General features: G+C 38.7%; 1 protein-coding gene across 5 annotated transcripts in view; it reads left to right on the top strand.

The window, feature by feature from the left end:
• Positions 1–594: 594 nt before the first annotated feature.
• Positions 595–16,117, top strand: part of PRKD1 (protein kinase D1) — a 109,819-nt gene continuing 94,296 nt past the window's right edge. For 2 of the 5 annotated variants that reach the window (XM_042864426.1, XM_042864395.1), the window contains exon 1: positions 595–1,005. In XM_042864426.1, the coding sequence (XP_042720360.1) occupies positions 814–1,005 (192 nt within the window). In that variant the 5' untranslated portion in view covers positions 595–813. The remainder of the gene's footprint in view (positions 1,006–16,117) is intronic. The other 3 variants (XM_042864409.1, XM_042864405.1, XM_042864417.1) reach the window with 2 other exon arrangements.

Genomic DNA, 16,117 nt, shown 5'->3' with positions numbered 1-16,117 from the left:
ACTTAACAGATTTCCAAGTGGAGATTATATTGTTTGTTTTTTTAAGTTTAAATATTGCCTGCCATCGGTGCTATTTCTACAGACGTGTGGGACTTGCACTGATCCTGAAACTCAGGAGGAATAGCTTGTCCTGGGCTGAGGCGGCCAGGAGCTCCTCAGCACCAATCGCAGCTGCTTATCACGGCTACAGAGCAGGCTGTCCCTCGTTCCTCCTGCCCTGCACTGAGAACTCTCTGTGCTGCCTCCAAACCGGAGGTTCCTCAGGCTCTACCTACTCCTGCGACCAGGAAAGGCTTTCCGTAGGAGGCACGAAGGCTGCTTAGACGGAGGCGGGCGGGGAAGGGGATGCTTTTCCCTCCTCAGCCCAGGTATCCGGGGGTCCCCGGCACACGTCACGAGAACACCCCCGTGGTCATGAAGTCGAGCTCAGTCCTGGCCGCGGCCGCCGTGTGGTAGAGAAACGGCGCGGCGCAGCACGGCCCAGCTGAGGGCGCGGCCCGTCCCGCCCCCGCGCCGCGCACAGCGCCAACAGCCGGAGCGGCGGCACCACCTCGGCGGCGCCGGGCCTTGCTCCCTCCTCGCGCCTCTCGTCTCTCGCCGCCTTTTCCTGTCTGCATCCTCTCCGGTCCTCCGCCCCTCTTTCCCCCCACCCCCCCTCGCCATTTTCACCCGGGAGCAACTCGACCGGGACTTCCCTGAAACTTCGCAGAGAAACTCGCCCAGCGCCTCCGTGGCGGCCGCGAACTTTTCACCGCGGCGTCCGCGTCTTTGCCTCCTTCCCCGGCCCCGCGGCGCCCCGGCAGGCTGGTCCCGATGAGCGCTCCACCGCTGCTCCGCCCGCCTAGCCCGCTGCCTCCGCCCGGGGCTGCTGCTGCTGGTGGCGGCGTCGCTTTCCACCTCCAGATCGGGCTGAGCCGGGAGCCCGTGCTGTTGCTACAGGACTCTTCAGGGGACTTCAGCCTGGCCCACGTTCGGGAGATGGCTTGTTCCATCGTCGACCAGAAGGTAAGAAGCGGTTCCCCCCCCCCCCCCCCCATCCCCGCCATCCCACGGCCGCTGTGGCGACGAACTTTTCTGTCCCGGCCTGCTGGCGGCTTTTCCCGATGCTAGAGCACCGAGCGCAACTTTCCGGCCCTCCTCCTCCTCCGCCGCCCGTCTGGCTCCTTCCCTTCCTCGGCTCCGCTTCTCAGGTTCCCCGGCTGAGGGCGGGATGCTCTCCCACCGCCTCTGCTCCGTTTGTTGGCCAGCGCTCGCTGCGCTAAGTGCCGCGTAGGAACCGGCCCCCAGGTCGCTGCGGCTGCTCCCGGTGCTGTGGGAGGGAGAGGGGGGCGAAACCTGTCATCGCGGCGCCCGGGGCAGCTCTTGTCCCAGCCTCGGCCGGGAGAGGTAGAAACTTTCCACTGGAAAAAAAAAAAAAAAAAAAACAAAAAAACCCCAAACGAAAACACACCAGCCCTCACAGCGGCGCAGCTCCCGTTCGATACCCGGGCAGAGCAGCCCAGCTCCCGCGTCCCGCCGCCGCCTAAGGCGGGGCCGGGGGCGCCGCTCGGGCCGGTGGCGCGCGGCGGGGCTCGGGCAGCGCCCCAGCGCTGCTCCTCCGGCAGCCGGGTGGGGGTCTCCGATTGGGCTGGGGCCGAGGGCGAGCCCAGAGCTGGCAGGTGGCCCTGGAACGGGAAGAGGCCGAGACTTAGAGGAGCAGCCGGGCTCGGCCTGGCTGCAGGTAGCAACTCGGAGCAGAATGCCGTCGGGCAGAGGGCTGTAGGAGTCGCGGAGCGCTCGGAGTTCCGCTCCGCCAGCGTTTGCGTGCCTCATCTGCTGCCAGACGCCGTTTCCTATTCTGAGTTGTATAAAATGTTGCACTATCGCAGTGCTTCTTGAGTGAGGGACCAGAGTAACTGTGTCATGATGATTGCAAGACATTACAACTAACTCAGCCAACCAAAACTTAGACATCCGGAATTGTTATAACGCAAAAAGTTGTGATTTTTTTCCTTTGTTTTTACTGAGGTAAAGTATTTTCCAGCAGCACGGTTTTGTTTTTTGTGTTTTTTTTTTTTTTTTTTTAAACTCACGGTTGTGCTTTATTTGTGTTTGTAAAGCCTGTCCTCTGAACTTTGCTGAAAGCAGAATTTCCCTTTTTTTTGAAGAGCACCTAATGCAACGTTTTGAAAGAAGTGTTAAACACACAGCTTCGCTTCTAAATTCTGTGTCTTAAGAAGTGGCTGGTGACCTGCACTGCTAAACCAAACTGAAGAAAGACACAGCTGTTTTTTAACGTTGCCATATTGGCTATCAGGCTGAAATTTGTTGCTTGGTCACGGAGGTCAGACACAGCTTACCCAGTGCATAGTGCTTTGCTATTCATGTTACTATGCTTGCAGGAATGAAAACATGTTAAGATCGTTGCATGCATTGTTAATGTGTTTGTGCTTGAGGAAAGCACTAATTTCAGGGCATTATAATTAGATTTAGTGTAATCTTTCATACTTCCTAACAATTTCCTAACTTCTTAACAATGCAGTATTGTTTAAAGAATGCCAAATGCTTTGGCTTTTCCTCCCAGAGTCAGGTTGAAGTCAGAACTGACATAACAATGTTAAACACTTTAATTTGTTGGACAGTACAAAAGAGAAAAGCATGTACCAATCTTCACAACAATCCCAAGTGAGGAACTTTCTTCTCAGTACAATTTCTCATTGCCCTAGTTCCTGCTTTCTCAAGGCTGGCAAGAAGAATGTGGATAAAAGAAAGTGATAATGAGGAGGTAGAGATGTTTTCCATTTGTTTGTTTGGTGTTTTTTTTAATTGTTGTTTTACTCCTGGGATGGTGGCTTGCAGTTCCTGCTCTTTGCAGGCTAACTTGTATGTTATTTAGTCCTGAGAATTTTTGTTTTAAATCTGCAAGCATGTCTGTTGACATGAGTCCTGCCACTCACTGTTTCAGTGTCACAGGGGAACTGTTTGCATGTGCAGTTACTCTGCATCCTGGCAGAAACTTGTTTAAAAAATGGCCTGGAATCAGATAGCTCTGAGGTAACACCTCCTGTGTGCCAGAGATTGATGATGTTTTCTCTCCCTGAAGTGATCTAAAGTGCTACTTACTCACAATGTAATGTGAAAGATCTGATTGTTCACCGCCATTGTGCAGGAGGTGATGCTGTAACAAATACTTTAATGAAATAGCATGCTATTTCCAAGGTTCCTTGGGTCTGCATAGGAGGTGGGCAGTGTCTGCAATGTGACTGTTGTCCTAAGGCAATGGTTTGGTCTGAGCTGTATAAGCAGTATATCAGGATGAAAATTGTTATTATTATTTTTTTTCTTCAGCTTTCCTGTTAGGTCATTAATATAAACTCTGTCTCTGTGGTGATACTGTTAAATATTTAAATGTGCAACTTTATTTGTAGGATTGTGGCAGCTTCTCCTCAGTATCAGTCAGTCAGATGATCTGTTTACAGAGTGTCTCTCCCATGCTGATGTGGATGTACCTGAGTGAAGACATTTATGGCCTTTACTCTGCACAGATTTATTGGCTGAACTTAGTGCTCAGTGCACAGAACTTAGATTAAGTGGAACTGGGGTTCTCAGAGTGTGCAGCATGGAGCATATGTAGTCCTGAGTAGGATATGAATATTGAGGGTCTGTGTATGTATATGCGTACACGTGTATCTGTCTTTGTGTGTACTTATGTATCTTTGTAAATGTGAAACCACAGTATTTAGTACATAAAACCACAACCAAGATATAACTAATATACATATGTATGCACAAATATAAACTTTTATACATAGCAAAACTTTTATATATAAACATGAATTTGCATATACTTACACTAGAGGACTTTAAACGGCACCTGAAGTGCAAAGGTTAGGTTTTCTACTTTTATTAGAGTATATATTTACATAATTGATCTAATATATATGATGTAAAAAATGGCATGAGCAAAGAACATTTTTCTTTTTCTTTTTCCCGTCATCCATGAGAGGGATTCCTTCAGGAATATCATGCTGATATAGTTGTAAATGAATTTTCATAACAAATCTGAAGATGAAATGGTTTGTGCTAGTTTAGGACATAACAGAATTAAATGTGTTTGAGTTTAAGAGCTATACTTAAGATGATTACATTTGGTTCCTCTGAGTCTGTTTCCTTGTCTTTCCTAGAACCGGAGGTGCTGAGGTGTGCTTCCATGGGATCTTCAACTGAATGGGAATTTTAGCATTTAAATTATGTGGTTGACAAGAAATGAGAATATACTGAAAAATATGTATCATGTTTGGCTTTTAGGCTGATCCCCTCATGAGATCAGCAGGAGAGTATTGTAAAATATAGTCTTTGTTTTCTGAATATAAATAGTTTGAATTATTACCCTTTTTGAGTTAGTGGTTTACAATAGGATCACTTATCCAGGGCACAAGTATAGTGTAGAGCACTCTAAGTAGGAACACAGCATATTTGTAGTTGTTTGAAGTGGTCATGTTACCAAAGACTTTTTTGTTTTAACAGTTATTATAAAAACTAATTTGCTTTTTGCTAGAAAAAGTATTAGTCCAAAGGAGGAAGTTCTATTTTCTGTTTGCTGAAGTTCTTTGCCACCTTTATTATCTCATATAATATACAACTAACTTTCTCATATAATATAAAACTCAACATATACAATGTGTTGAGTTACTTATTGGCATTGCCAAGTTTTGAAAACTTTGATGTAAATATGTGGTAGAAAATTATTTGGCTTAAGAATATAGTTTTATGAAACAGCCCTTAGATCAACTGCTAAGATGAGATTTGGACCTGATCTTTGGCCATATCTTTGGCATATGAAGACAGAGAAGTTGCTAAGAGGAGTAAATGTGGACCCTGTGCCATCTTTTCTTGAGATCTGCATGGCTTATGTTCTGTGTACTGCAGTGAGATAACCTCTGTAAGCTTGAGGCAGCTTGCATGTGAACACAGCTGGCCCTGCATAAGCATTATGCTTGTGCGCATTTTTTAGTTTCTCATTAAAGAAAAGTAGAACAAACAAAATTTCATCCAAAACAGAAACAAAGTTTGGTCTGCATTGTCTCTGTGTGTTTCAGACTGATTTATAAAAGTAGTTGTGTAGATGGTTAATTCTGAAATTTCACAAATAAAACAAACAGAAAAGCCCCAAACCCAATCCCGGTAATAATAAAACAGAAAATGGGCCATCTCAGGAATGAGGAAGGACAAAAGTAAAATTATAGTTCAAGTGGTGTACAACAAGCGAAGTATCGTACCCAGGTTTATCTCCATGTAAGATGTTCAGTGGTAAAGTAGCAGAGTTGCCACAAATCAAAGTGAGAGCTCTTTAGAAGTATTTATGTCCTTTATTTGTCCTCTGGAGTTGATCCAAGCACACTTAGGAACAGGTATGCTGTTTGTGCGCCTGGTCATCCTTGATAAGGGAAATCCAACTTATTCTTAAATAAATAAAACAAGAAGACAAAAATAAACCTAGTTTTTTTGCTTTTTTGTTTTTTTCTCCTTTCAGGCCAGAATGTCTAGACCTGCGAGCTTAGTGAAGAAAGGAGTTTTTCTAAAGGTTGATTTGAAATTTGAAAATATGCTTAACTTTTTTTCTGCAAGGGTTTTAAGCAGCCATGGAAAACATACAGATTTTGTTCATGTGGATGAAGTTGATTGTTTGCTTGTTTCCCCATAAAATCTACAAACCTGTGCAAAATAAACAAGAGCCTGGTAGTAAGAAAATTATTTCCTTTGGAGTGGGATGAGGACTCAGTAAATAGTATAGGAAGACTTTCTCCAGATAGACAGATAAACAGTGGAAGTTTGTTTTTTTTTTCTTTTTGTTTTTTTTTCTCTTGTGCTCTAGCCAAAACTCTTAAATGATCAATTCAACATGCAGATGTAGACATTTCATATACTTACTATGTATTTGTTCTTAATCACATCCTTCTTCTGTTCTGGAAAAGTACAAATGTGTGTCTGTCTGTTAAAGCTACATTCCCTAGCAGTCTTTACCTGGTGTACCCCATAACAAAATGTTTGACTTCTTGTGAATTCTCTGTACTGAACGCTTCCTTCTGCCTGTGTTGTGAAAGCGGAAAGTTGTTGTATTTCATTTTAGGAATGTGAGGTCCCTGGTCGTTATGCATGTAAATATATTTCAAAGTGAAAGTACATTTCTACTCTCACTCTTACAAACTCAAGAGACTTCTGATGTTTGCTGTTCAGTCTTTTATTGACTTTATATTTGTTATTCTCCACCCTGGAAACTCTTAAGTCAGTGTGCACAATGTTGGTTTGTAGATTATTTAAATTACCTTTGGAGAATGTGTGAGAGTAAGCCAGGAAAAGGATAACTGATGAAAGGGAATCAGTCTGAATTTGTTAAAAGAAACTGGGATTTTTTTTAAAGAAATGCTGACTTTGTTATTTATCACGTCTGTGATGGATGAGGAAAGCTGGTGCAATGCTGCTGACTGATTTAGAGCATTTGAGAAATTCCTTGCTAAAGATTAAAGGCCATCAAATGAATTCTCATAGAATAAGAAGTAAGATGGAGCTTTGGATATAGGACTGGCTTGTAATCAAAGCAGCTGATGTTTTAATTTTTAAAAGAATTATAAAAGGAGCCTTGTGTTGCTGTTGTGAGACACGTAGTTTCCATAATGATTTTGAAAATGATGAGATGAATAAGCAGATGAGCTGCTTCTCTTACTGTTGGTGAGATGAAGCTCAATTGCTATAGAAAGAAACAGAACTTATCCCTGGCATTACAGCACATACTGAACAGAGGTTCATACTCTCTGTATGACATTCTTAGTGAGTGTGGAATGCTGAAGGTCACCTGTCTATCTGATTCAGAGCTGGTGGGACAGTAACCATATGGATAATTTCTCAATGCCAAGAGCCTCTGGTGCCTCCTGTTGCCACTGTTGGTTTACTACTTGTGTACAAGTGGTCTGTGCTGGGACTACGTATGGTACATATAGAATGCGCCGTGGTCATGTGTGGATTTGTATGCTTTGTCCATGGGTATTTTTCTATCATTTCTGAAAATTTCTCGAAAACATCCAAAGCTATTGTTCTTCTTGTCTAGTTTTTTTTTTTTTTCCTTTTTGGAGAAATCGGGCTGTGTAGTTACAATGTGTACTATATTGTGGTTACCTGCAAGGAAACAAGCAGACTTGAAGGCTGCATGCTGTTACTTTTTGTTTCTTTTTGTTACTTTTTTTTGTTTTTAATCAAAATAGTTTCATATAAAAACGAAACAAACTTCTGCTAAATGTGCGTTAGCTGATTTGTTTGTTTGTTTTAATGACTCTATGGTAAGGATTAATTTAAAGACATGGAATTTTTGAGATAGGACCATGGGAAATCAAAAATCACAGCTAGCAAGAGAGTTGAGCACAGAGAGACCAGGAGTTGTTTATCTCAAGAAATATGTGATAAGTAGATGTGTTATCTGTGGTTTCTACAGTTACTTTTGTCCATATTCTAGACCATCCTTAACTTAACTTTGCTCTCTGCCTGACATCTGGCAAGTTTGTTGACATTATGTAATGTGACTGGAGTTAAATAGATGCAATTAAGTATATAAATTAGAACTCTCTCCCAAGTGTTTATTATGTTTCTACCTCTGTATGGAAGTGTGTGTTGTAGCTTGGTCTATTCTCTAGAGGTAATAAATTAAACCTCATCATACTGGCTGTATACAGGATTTAGTGGTAGCATTTGTCTTGTTCAGCTCTTGCTGCTAGCAGCTGGGTTTCTCCTTCAAATTGTCTTTGGGTGCTATTATGTGCTTCTCAGATAATATAAACTTGTCCTTTTAGGGATGGACCTGAAATCTGCCTTACGATACATTCCAGTAAAATATTGGTTTTGCACTTCAATGTCATGCTTGAATGTCTCATGCATATAATAGATGTTCTGCTATAAAAGCTATCTCATTTTGTTATCATGCCTCATTTGCTCTAAAAGAATGTGGGCTATATGAGAATAAAAAGCACTTTCCTTTTCTGTGGAATGCCTTTCACCTCATCTTTGGGTGTGATTTGCTTTCCCGTAAGTTCACTGTACTTTACAGCTTTGTGTGAGAAAACTTTGGATGCTGATCTTCCTCATGCTTGATGATGGTCCGCAGGATCAGCACAGATGCCCCGTGTGTCAGTGCTCTGCCTGGACATCACCTCCGTTTACATTCTTCTAGCTTCTGTAGTCCCTCTGAATGTGCAGGGTTTTGGAAACTAAAATAAATTTGAACTCTCTACTTCCTTGTACAAGACTTTCAATACTGCTGAGGGCTCTCTTCCTTTTTGGGTCTTTCCTTTTAAATATTCCTATCCACACAGCAATCTAAAATTATGACAGACTTGATGCAGCTCAAAAAAATCCTGTGTGTAAGATTGAAGTAACTTGTGTCATTCTTTAAACTTCTTAAATTTAAAACTTGAAGTATGTACTTCAAATCAGCTACTTCATGAAGCACGTTATTGCTTTTAAATCTTCCTTTTTATCTGCTGGAACAAAATGCAAAGGTTAGAAAGGTAGTGTGGTGTATTACATGATAATGATAATCCAGAAGTAATAAACATCTTACAGTGATATATACATACACAAAGATAGTAATTTGTGTGTGTGTGTGTGCATATGTACATATTTACTTCCTCTTCTTCCGTGCATTTGTGGCTTCTTATTGCTTGTTCCCTGCAATTCTGTGTTCTTTTTTTTTGGCTGAGGAAAAGATGATCAAGATGTAAGCTTCCACTTACTGCACAATGATAAGGTGGTACTGTGAGAAAGTCTCATAGAGCTTGATAGCCAGATAGCCATTGTTTGCTCCCTATGCCTGTGCTGCAGTCAGGATCAGCTCAGGAACTGCAATGATATTAAAGCTAGAGAATGGTAGATTATTTTGATTAGTATCTTTTTTTTTTCTTCTCCTTTTTTTAATTTTTGAAGTAAGAAATGTGAACATATGACATCTAATCTAGTTCCTGGCTGTTCCTAAGGTGTTTAGAGGCTTTTATTTGTGATTGGCATAAAAATATTTTTCCAGTACATCTTTAAGCATGAGGGACATGAAAGTACAAACCATGACCAAAGTCTAAGTATAAACTTTTATTTTGTATATTTTAAGGGAATCATATCTGAACATGTTCCATGTAGTCTGAAAGCAAAAAACGCACACAAAAAAGTAACCTTGAGATTTATTTTATGTTAGAAATAGTTTTTAGCATCTTGTCAACTGCAAAAGCGCAGAGGAGATAGCAGCTACTGGGAGCAATGTTTTGGCTCTAAGACAATTTCTCTAAAAGATACTCGCTCTTACATACAGCAGTTTCAGTGATTTTATATAAAGGGTAATTTATGACTTAAACTTCTTAAATGGTGGCTTTGATTGGGGGGATGGCAGTTCATGAGGATGAAGGAAATCCCACTGGTAAGGAGAACAGCATGGGTTGTTGACATTGTTTCCAGTCTGGTAAAATCAAACAACCTGGAAAATAAATATTTGTGCTCTACACCTAGAAACATATGTCTAGTCTGCCATTAACCTGTGTTTATTTTCATGCTTTTTGTTTTCATGCCATCTTTACTTGATCCAGAGAATGGCACAGATTCAGACCTATAAACTAATGCCAGTGTTGTGACTTTCAATTTTTAATCTGGTTGATTGATCATTGCATGTACACCTCCTCTTCTTTCTTCTATTTGAATTTTATTTGGAAGCTATCACACTATCTAGTGGGCTCTGTGTGTTCTTGATGGAAGCTGCATAAACCCTATAGGGGTAGTTACAATGGTAATAGAGCTAAACTCTTCTACGTGTTGTAAGTAGTCCTGCTGTGAGAAGTCAGGCTTGGTAACTCCTGAGGTTTTAGATGTTTCTGTGGTTTGGAGAATGTGTCATTCACCATTATCAATAATTAAACTTGCATTTAAATTAAAGCAGTAGCATTCCCCTGCCACAGCTTAAGATACAGCTAATTTTATTCAGGAGTTGACATGGTTGTATATGGCTTTTATCAGTCTACGTTTTTCCTTCATGCTTTGCATTATATCTGTAATCTCTTGCTTCTCTGTGATTAGAGTATTCAAAAATTGAAAACATAAATCCTGATAGTAGTATGCGCATAAAAGTAGCAGATAAACAGATCTTTGAGAACGTAGCTATTAAGGAGATACATTGAAGAAATCATCATAATGCTTTGTATGAGATCACCTAATGCATTTAAAAAAGAAAGCATAGAGTAAAAAGAGAAGTTGTGGCTGATAATTACATATAACTGCAAAAGAGGAGGTAGAAAACAGCTGGAAAAGGTTATTTGTAAGAAAGTTATTTGTAACAGTCCTTTTAAATCTTTATGCTTTTTTTTTGCATACATTTGTTGCAGATACCTAAGATCTGCTAAGGAGCCTATGATATTATAGAACCTTATTATATGCCATATTGTACGCAGGCAAGAAGTCCCTGCCTCCAGTGGTGTGGAGTCAAGGTGTACTGGACAGCTGGTTAAAACACCACAGCTTAGGCTGCATGGAAGGATACCTCAACACTTAAAGCAGCAGTTTATCAACAGTGTCTTTTGAAGAAGGCCCTATAAGAAATTTATCCTAGGTTGTAAGCAAAACCATGGAATTTCTTCAGGGCAAAAATGGCTGGTAAAATATCAGCCTCCTAATAATGAAATGAATACCTTAAATCCTATGGTTTGGAAACAAAAACAACAAAGGTACTGTTAGATAAGGAAGAACCCTGACTGGATTATCTATCCTTATGGAGATGCATAGGCTTTGTCCATGCGAAGATTAAAGGAAGGAATAGTATGATGAAATAATGTACCCATCTGCTGCAAAGATTGTTTTAAGTAGAACAGTGTGTGATTTGTCAAGGAAGGAAAAGAATATACTACTTAAGAAGTGAGCAGACAGAGAATGTACTTGATTCATCTGTCTTCACAGGGATAATGCGTGTGTTAGAGATGTTCCACAGGAAAAAAATGCTCGTTTTATACCCCACCTTCCTATTAGGTCTTGGAAGGGAAAGCAAAGCTGAGGTTACTGTTTGTTGTGTTACTTCCTGTTTTTCTTCCCTTTTCCACCTTTGTCTGTAATTCCTATGCTTCTTAATGGGCTCTTATCAAATAATCATACTATGTAATTTAGGCATCTGAAGTTAATACCATGGACTGGTAGATAGCTGTTGAATAAAGTAGGGGCATACAATCTAAGCTAAAATTTACTTGTTGGTTGCTTAACAACATATCTGAAAAAATGCTACATGTTCACAGATTTCACATAGACATGTGCAGTTATATGTTTAAATGTAAGAATACTAATGTTAGGGTAACATTCAGAGAACTGTGGAGTTCATGCTTTTTTGTGAATTACACTATTTCATTTAATATCTTGTTTTATTCAGAATTAAGTATTTTTTGTTGTTATAAATAAAACTTAAAAGCTGTCATGCTGAGTTTGACAAGTTTAATTTTTTTCTATAACCTAGATAAGAGAATAAGGATGAAAGCTGCTTTAAGACTTGAGCATGAAACAAAGATTTCTAAACTTCTAAAGCTACTGAAAATCATTTCTGATTGTCCAAAGGTGGCCTGAGAACAGAAAAACCAAACTTGATGGATTCAGCTTTAAAAGTGCCAGTTTTCATATTTGAGAGGTAAATATTGTATATATGAAAACTTGCTAGAAAGTATCTGGAGATGCCTCTGGAAAAGAACTGAAAGAGAATAGACCATCAGGGATCTCCGTAAAAAAACTGTGTGTGTCTCATTCATGGTTGGTGAGTAAAGCTCCTTTGTGAAGCTACTTTTTTTTCTTTAATTTAAAAGCCTTTTGTGCTGTTAAGAATTATTATTATTTTTTTAATATTAATGTTATTGTTTTTTTCTATTTAGTAGTACAAGGAGATAGTGTTAAATGTGGAGGTGGGTCTCCCTGACTGTGGTGGGGGTTTGGAGCTCCTTGAGGTCCCTTACAAGCTGGGCCATTCTGTGGTTCTATGAGATTCTGGAAACACCAAAAACTTTCTGTAATTAGAGAGGTTTTGCAAAGGGCAAGTCAGACCTAAGCTTCCATTTTTTTGAATAGGAGAGCCTAAAAGTCTGTCAGTAGCGTGAAAGTCCAAATGTGTTCCAATTAAAAATGAACACTGTATGTAACTGTGTTGATGTCATGATTACATGAGTACAGACACTCAACAGAAAAAAAAAAAAAAGGAAGTGACTCAACCTCATGATAACTACAAACACACTTATTGAGTATTAGAATCTTTTTTTTCCAAAAAAGTTATTTGATTGCAAAATTGGCATTCAGATCTTCATGAATTAAATGATCAACAAGTTCTACAAAAAACTTGAAAATACACAAAGCTTAAATTAAAAGTGTCTGTGTGTGCTTTTATTATTTTTCTTGGAGCATAGGAATTGCTTATATGTGTAGATGTGGCATTATGAGAACACACAACATCTTGTCTTTATTCAAGTTGAAAACATAAGCACTAGATGAACTTTCTAAAATCTGCATCTTCAGTATATTGAAATTCATTTCTGAGCTGACTTTAAGGACATTTGTATTAAGGGTTATAATAAGTAATGAATTGTGTAATGGTATGATCATTTCTCTGATTCCTGCTGGCCATATTGTTGAGCAAGTCACTTTATTCCTTAATATATGTTTCCCTTTCTGAATGGCATATTGGTAGTGAGGAAGACTGTATGAATAAAGCAAGATTTTGATTGCAACTCATTTTAATGAAATTGTTAACTCCTGTTTTGTGATGAATCTTTGAATTTACATTACAAATATGTGTGTATACAGCTGGAATTGTTGATGAATATTTATGTAATAAATCCTTATAATGTTTCTGAAATGATATGTGACTATTTAGATACTTGCTAGTTGAAAATAACTATACAGTAAATAAAAGAGGATATGCAGTTATCATAGTTATTGGAAAGATGTTCTAAGCTCTTAATGTTGTGATTGACCCAGCTCTTTAGTTCTCTAATGTGGAGCATTTTCATTGATTTGAATTCAGTATTGACCCTGCTCTGAGCAGCAGCTTGGATGAGGTGACCTCTCAAGGTCTTTTTTCAACCTCAATTCTGCAGTTCCACAAGGTAAAAAACTGAAAACAGCTGCTTCTATTATTCAGGAAAACTTGAATTTTCTGCTTAATGATAATTCACTCATCTTTTGTGATTTCATAGCGGATTACAAAAAGGACCACAACTTGTAAGTTTATATCAGAGTCTGCTTTATCTATTTTTTTTAATTAAACTTCCATTAAGCTGCAAATAGTGGCAGTCGGCCTTATGTGCTGCTTTATTATATCACGCTTTCTCCTTTCGAAGGAAAAGGTTATTTTTCTATTTACTTTTGCCTATTTCATTGAAATGCATATATTCTTTTAAAATTTATCTTTTAATTCTTAAAGAAAAATTTAGAAATCAAATTGCTATGTAATTATTTCTATCTTCTTGGTTGTGTTTTAATACAAAGATCCATAAAATGGACAAAAAGTTAAATGAAAGTGTAATCTTCTTGTATTTGTAACATAATTCCATTCCCTTAGATTACTATTGTATTCAGTACTATTTACAATTTTTCTTGGTATTTAAAAATTCAAAAGCAAAAATTACTCTGTTCAGCGAGAGCTTCTTTTTAACTATATGTGCTATACATAAGGTAAATCTGGATGATCTTTTCACCTGTGTAAAGAACAATTGAGTTTCTCATTATTTCATGTAAAAATGATTAGAATAATTGCGCAGTGTGTTGATGCTCAGAACTCTTGGTTTCTCTTTTGAGTGGAGCATTAATTCTATAGCACTTAAGTATGCATTTAACTTTTCTTGTATCAGCTATCTGATCCAGTGTAGGGCTGTTCTGAAAGGTCAGTGAGGGAATAGAAACAAATGACAGACAGGCGGAGTGAACACTTGAAAGAAACTGAGTCTTGGATTTTTCTCTCTAAGACTTTAAATGTTTGTTCTTCTGTCACCTGAAATAATTATTTTTCTGTTGAATATGTTTGTGTTGCATTTGATGGAAGACTAGAAATACCAAAGAACATCAACATTCTTACATTTTCCAGAGATCAACATTTAGATAGAGTAAGGAGCCAAGTAACCTGACTGAAGGTAGGTTGCCTGTGAGCTTATGTTTTGTTAAACCTCAGAGAATTCTCATAGGAGAAAGACATTTCAATTAATAATAGTTGCAGGACAATAGAGCACTCCTACCTCCTATTTGTCAGTCATTTTATGGAATTGAATTTTGTATTTTGTATGGTATTATTTATATTATGAGGAGAAATGTTTACAAATATTTATATGCTTGTATTATACACTTGGGCTACTATGGGTGTTGTGCAAAAAACCCTCTTCAGTATACTGAAATCATGATAGGAAAAATATAAGACATATAAACAGTAACCAGGTGGATTATTCTCTTTTTCTTCTGAGAAATTAATCAAGATGTTTTTGAAATAGTGTTTAAGTGAGATTTTTTTTCCAGGTTCTATTCTGGAATTAATTTTTTTATATTTCTTGGAAACTATGGTCTAGATAGTGGGAACATAGGCAGATACTGTGGTTTTGGAAAAGGAACGTTCTAGTATTTTGTACAATACATCTGTAGGCATTATTCATAGTAAAATGCCAAGATAACATGAATACTTCTATGTGTTCTTCTGTTTTGTTTTTAATCGCACAGTAGTGAGTGGATGAAGGAAAACTGAAGTAAATGTTTTTCTAGAAAGTATGCTGAAGGTTGTCATGTAGTGACTTAGGCTGGAAAAGCTGGACAGTAGTAAATGAGGGGCAGCTAATGAAAACAGATATCAAAGTTATCTGCATAAACATATTTTTGCTTGGAATCCTTATAATAACAAAAGGATAATCTAGAGCGTGTGATTGGCTTGCTGTAATCTCTTACTAGAATGGTCATTAATATAAAACTGAGTGACTGAAGGGGCTGGAGCCAGGATCTACCCCTTCACAGACTCTAAGGGTTGGCAGTGGAGGTGAGGGCATCTCTTGCTGGAGTTTCCTGCCTACCTGAGGCCTTCTGAAAGTAAGCAGCTATTTTCTTTCATTTCTGTGTCTGTGGTTGCTGCATTTGACCTTGTTCTCATTTGCTGTAGCCAAAAACTTTGCTACCCCACTATTATTGTGGTACTTTCCATCTCATTATAGCATTACACTTACTTTATTTTTTTTTTTAAGGGTTTATACAAAATTACACAGCATTGTTGAGTTGGACGTGACTTTATCTGATGTCTCATCTTTTGGAATACGGTTTTTTCTGCTTACTCTTTGAAGTCACTTGCCTCTTCCATTCACTAGATGCTCTTTTATGAAGTAAAAATATCCTATATGTAGACTTAAAAAAAAAATTATACTATGCATAAAAATTATACTCTAAAAAGAGCACTGACTTTTTAAAAGGTTAAAAAAACAATGTAATATTTTACCTTTAGAACTGGTATTTTCCTATATACTTGAGCACTCACAAGAAATTATACCTCTTGGAGGAGAAGTATTTAATTAATTATGTGCTACTCATGAGCTCACAAAAATATCATTTTAAAAACATGTTGTTCCACATGAATACACATTTCTCTACTTAGCATAGATAGTGATATGCACTGTGGCAAGTCCTAGGGTGTGAGAGACTTAGAGTGCTGTGTGGAATTAAATTTTCTTATACAATGGAAAGTTGGCTTTGAAGATGCAAAAAAAATCTAGCTGAACATAAAAGAAATACAAAAGAAAACAACAATTTTTGAATTAAATACCAAAAGTTCTGACTGTCATCATTTTATGATTTTGGTGGTGGTGGTAGTATTCCACAACATAACATCACATAGTGCATGCTATCTTGCATTCCAATATCTTATTTAGTGAATTAGTTTGTTTCTCTTCAGGTCGTTGCTGCTGTTTTGTTTTTAGGCCCATCTCTCTACCCTTTTCTCCTTTTTCCTTTTCCCCTTCCTGTGGCATGGGTTCATGGGTCCCTCCTGTCCCGCTAGTCATGGAAGTGGGCCAAACCAGCTTGTAAACCGATGACACGACTGAAGTAAAAATTTCCTAGATTTTAATGCATA

The sequence above is a fragment of the Lagopus leucura genome, unplaced genomic scaffold (genome assembly GCF_019238085.1).
Source record: "Lagopus leucura isolate 7727_CA_CO unplaced genomic scaffold, USGS_WTPT01 Super-Scaffold_1, whole genome shotgun sequence".
Taxonomy (NCBI): Eukaryota; Metazoa; Chordata; class Aves; order Galliformes; family Phasianidae; genus Lagopus; species Lagopus leucura.
Note: the sequence above shows the minus strand (reverse complement) of the source record. Positions and strands in the feature narration are given on the sequence as shown.